The 3,393-nt window shown below is 64.5% G+C and overlaps 1 protein-coding gene across 2 annotated transcripts; it reads right to left on the minus strand.

The window, feature by feature from the left end:
• Positions 1 to 1,101: 1,101 nt before the first annotated feature.
• Positions 1,102 to 3,311, minus strand: ST6GALNAC4 (ST6 N-acetylgalactosaminide alpha-2,6-sialyltransferase 4). Of its 2 annotated transcripts, none has more exons than XM_009634484.2 (5): positions 3,213 to 3,311; positions 2,642 to 2,818; positions 2,070 to 2,482; positions 1,829 to 1,936; positions 1,102 to 1,746 (listed from the first exon to the last, which is right to left on the minus strand). In XM_009634484.2, the coding sequence occupies exons 1-5, from the start codon at positions 3,222 to 3,224 to the stop codon at positions 1,557 to 1,559; spliced, it is 900 nt and encodes a 299-aa protein (XP_009632779.2). In that variant the 5' UTR covers positions 3,225 to 3,311; the 3' UTR covers positions 1,102 to 1,556. The 2 variants fall into 2 exon arrangements, with proteins under 2 accessions (XP_009632779.2, XP_035746221.1); XM_035890328.1 differs by having other exon boundaries at positions 1,626 to 1,746; positions 1,849 to 1,936; positions 3,213 to 3,281.
• Between the last annotated feature and the right edge of the window lie 82 nt (positions 3,312 to 3,393).

Genomic DNA, 3,393 nt, shown 5'->3' on the forward strand with positions numbered 1-3,393 from the left:
CCGCTGCCGGGCGCAGCGCCACATGGTTGGGATGCCACGGCCTCCCCCGCCTTGGCCGGGCGGCCCAGGGCCCCTCTCTGGGGGATTTGGTGGGGCCAGGAGGGGACTCCACCGCTGACCAGGACCTGCAGCTCCACTGTAGCAGCTAATGCCCGTCCAGAGGGATTTTTTCTCTGCTGTGCTAGCAGTGCCCTTCCCGGCGTGGGGCTGTGGCAGCTGGAGCACCCAACAAAGCTCCACCAGCTCCCCTGTCCTGGCAGCATCCCCAGCTCCCAGCTGACTCGCTCCTCACTTGACCCCAGCACTTGGCCTCAGCTGAAATGAGAGCGAACACAGATCCCTCTGCCCCTCCTGCCTAACCCTGGCCCCCCAGCCACTGCCAGCCAGCACTTGGCCTCAGCTGAAATGAGAGCGAACACAGATCCCTCTGCCCCTCCTGCCTACACCTGGCCCCCCAGCCACTGCCAGGCCCCCCCAAACATGTGGCACCTGTTACAGGTTCAAAGAGCGGCTGTGGCAGGTCCATGTGGCTGGGCTTGGGGCCGCACACGTGCCTGTGCTGTGCCCCATCTCTCCAAGGATGCAGGAGCTGGCAGCCATCCTGCCTGCAGTCCAGCAGCACTGAGCCCTGTGGGGCCGAGGAGCACCCTGAACCCAGCACAAGATTCAGGCCAGGGCCAGTGCCCATCCCATGGAGGAGACGCAGCTGCTGGTTCCAAAATAATCTTGACCACCGGCTTCCGGCACCCTCCTCCATGCTCAGGCTCAGCTCTACCCCCTTGTCACCTCTTATTTATAGCCTGGCAGGAGAGCGGGGACACCACAGCCCTGTGACCAGCTGCCATCCCCTGTCCCCATGTCCTGCAGGCGCAAGGGACACAGCACAGGCCACCATCGAGTTAAAAATATTTTTAATGGCCACATTTGCTTTGGTCTGAATCCAAAGGCACTTGTGACAAGGCAACGCAGAGCCCCCAGGGCGTGTGTGGCCCCTGAATTTCCCAGCTGGGGAGGTGCAGGGGGCTGCAGGGACCTGCCCAGGCATGAGCAGCAGAAGGCAGCAGGATGGGGGAGCCTGGAGCTGGCTCCCTGCACCCCGCACCCAGTGCCGGGTCTCAGGGCACAAGTGGGGCAAGGACCACAGTGGAACTTCATCCTCGGGAGAGGCACCAGCTCGTGGCCCTGGTGGGGCCAAGCTCTCCTGCCCCGTGTTGTGCTGGAGCCCAGCAGTGTGAATGTTTAATCCCGCATTAAATATTCATCCTGGTAGAGTGGATGGAAAACATCCATGGTTACTCTGGGTCCATCCAGGCAGACATTTGGAGCCAATGGGGCTCCGTGGGTCCAGCTCATCCCCCCTATGCACCGACATAGGGGGTCCCAGCCCACCTACCAGCTGGGGAACCGTCCCTGTCGCTGCAGAGACAGAGACTCCCCATGCCAGGACTTGGCAAAAGGCTTTTAGCCATGGCACCAGCAGATCCAAGACACATCACTGCAGGATGAGAGCCACCCCACTGCTGGGGTCCCCGCTGCCTCACCCCACGGCTGGTGCCCTACTCGCCTGCCCAGGACGGGTGGGTGAAGATGATGTTCCTCCTCTTGGCCCAGCGGGCGAAGATGGCTTTCTCGGTGATGAAACGGTGCCCGGCGCGGTGGGCTTGCTCGTGCACCAGGTACATCCTACACTCGTCCAGCCGTCCCTTCTCAAAGTAGTGGTAGGGCACGCTTGAGTGGTTCTTCTCCCTGGTGGGAGGGGATGGGATGGGCATGGAACTTGGGGGGACGACGGACTACCCCGCGCCCATCCCCACTGCCCCACACACACCTGCAGTAGCTGTCACTGACCATGCCGAAGACGCATATCTGCTCGCACAGCTCCATGGCCAGGATCATGGTGAACCAGCCCGTGCTCAGGAAGGAGCCGGACTTCATCCTGCAAAGCACCACAGCTGTGCTGGAGTGGGTGGCACGGTGCTGCCGTCCCAGCTGGGCTATGGGTGCCCACCGGGGGGGATGGGTGCTATGGCAGGGGGACCTGATGGGGGCTCCTTGGAAGCTGGCGGTACCTGTTCTTCCCCGTCTCGTTCTGGAAGACATCATCACAATACGCCATCTTCTCCTCAGTCAGGGTGTAGATCTGCAGGTGGGGGTACGTCTCCATCACCTTCAGCAGCGCCCGGTAGGTCGAGCCTATCTTCTCCCGGTTCATCTTCTTCGCTGGCCCCCAGATGATGTAGAGGGTCTCCTGGGACTGCTGGAAGAAGTAGGGCTGGTTCTTCAGCAGCAGCGGGACGCTGGTGTGCGATACCACCCGGACGGTGCTCCGTATCCCTACGTCTTCCTCATAGCCAGCAGTGGGGGCATGGTTCATGCGCAGGACGCACTCCTGCCCGTCGATGGCCTGTCCCAGGCGCGAGCCCAGCATCTGCCCCGAGCTGGAGACGATGGCGCAGCGGCGGCACAGCGCTCGCTCCAGTGGCTGTGGGGAGATGCACTGTCAGCCATGGGCTCCCCACTCCCTCCCGCAGCGGCTGGACACATGGCAGCCCCATCCACCCTTCCCTAAGGAAGAGGAAACTGAGGCACGGGTGGGTTGAGCTGCCCCACCAGTCCCCCAACCTGCCCCAACCCCACGCACCTTCCCATCAGGGACGCGGATGTACCCCTGGAAGCTGTGGATGGTGGATGCAGAGGGGGTGCAGTCCCCACGCTCCCCCAGGGCCCAGCAGCAGGGCCGCAGGCAGGTGTGGGAGCACAGCAGGAGGCACAGCATGGTGACCACCATCACGCACACCAGCATCAGGAAGAGCCGGACCTGGAAGCAGAGTGGGGAGGTTTCTTCAGGCCTGGCCACGTGCGCCAGCCCCGTGTCAGATGCTGGCAGCCCCGTGGTGCCGTGCAGCACCAGCAGCCCCTTGGCGGAGGGTGTTTGGGCGCGGGTGCGTTGGCTGGGGCGCAGCAAGGCGCCGCGGCGGGGAGCGCTGGGTGCCTGTGCCTCGCTCGCTTCCTGCAGGCAGCAATGGCCCACGCGCTGCATGGCTGCACGCCCCGGCCGGGGCTCTGTGCTGTCTGCGGGGACCAGCAGCTGCCGGGCTGCGCCTTCCCCCAGCACCGCGTTCGGGGTGATCGGCCCCCCAGTGCTGGTGGGGTCCCCTTGGCCCCTCGCTCCGCCGGGGCCCCACTCCCTCTCTGTCCCGGTGGGTACTCACCAGCATCTTCATCCTCGGGGGGCTGGTGGGTTGCCCGGCAGGGTCTGGAGGTCACCCGGAGGGTGGGGGCTCGCACCCTGCACACAGAGCAGGCTCAGCGGTGGCACCAGTGAGCAGGGCACAGGGGCCCCCCGAGGGTGGGCTCCTCCTCCACCCCCAGCACCCCAATGCCCTGGGTCCC

Source organism: Egretta garzetta, unplaced genomic scaffold, assembly GCF_000687185.1.
Source record: "Egretta garzetta isolate BGI_Z169 unplaced genomic scaffold, ASM68718v1 scaffold190, whole genome shotgun sequence".
NCBI lineage: Eukaryota > Metazoa > Chordata > Aves > Pelecaniformes > Ardeidae > Egretta > Egretta garzetta.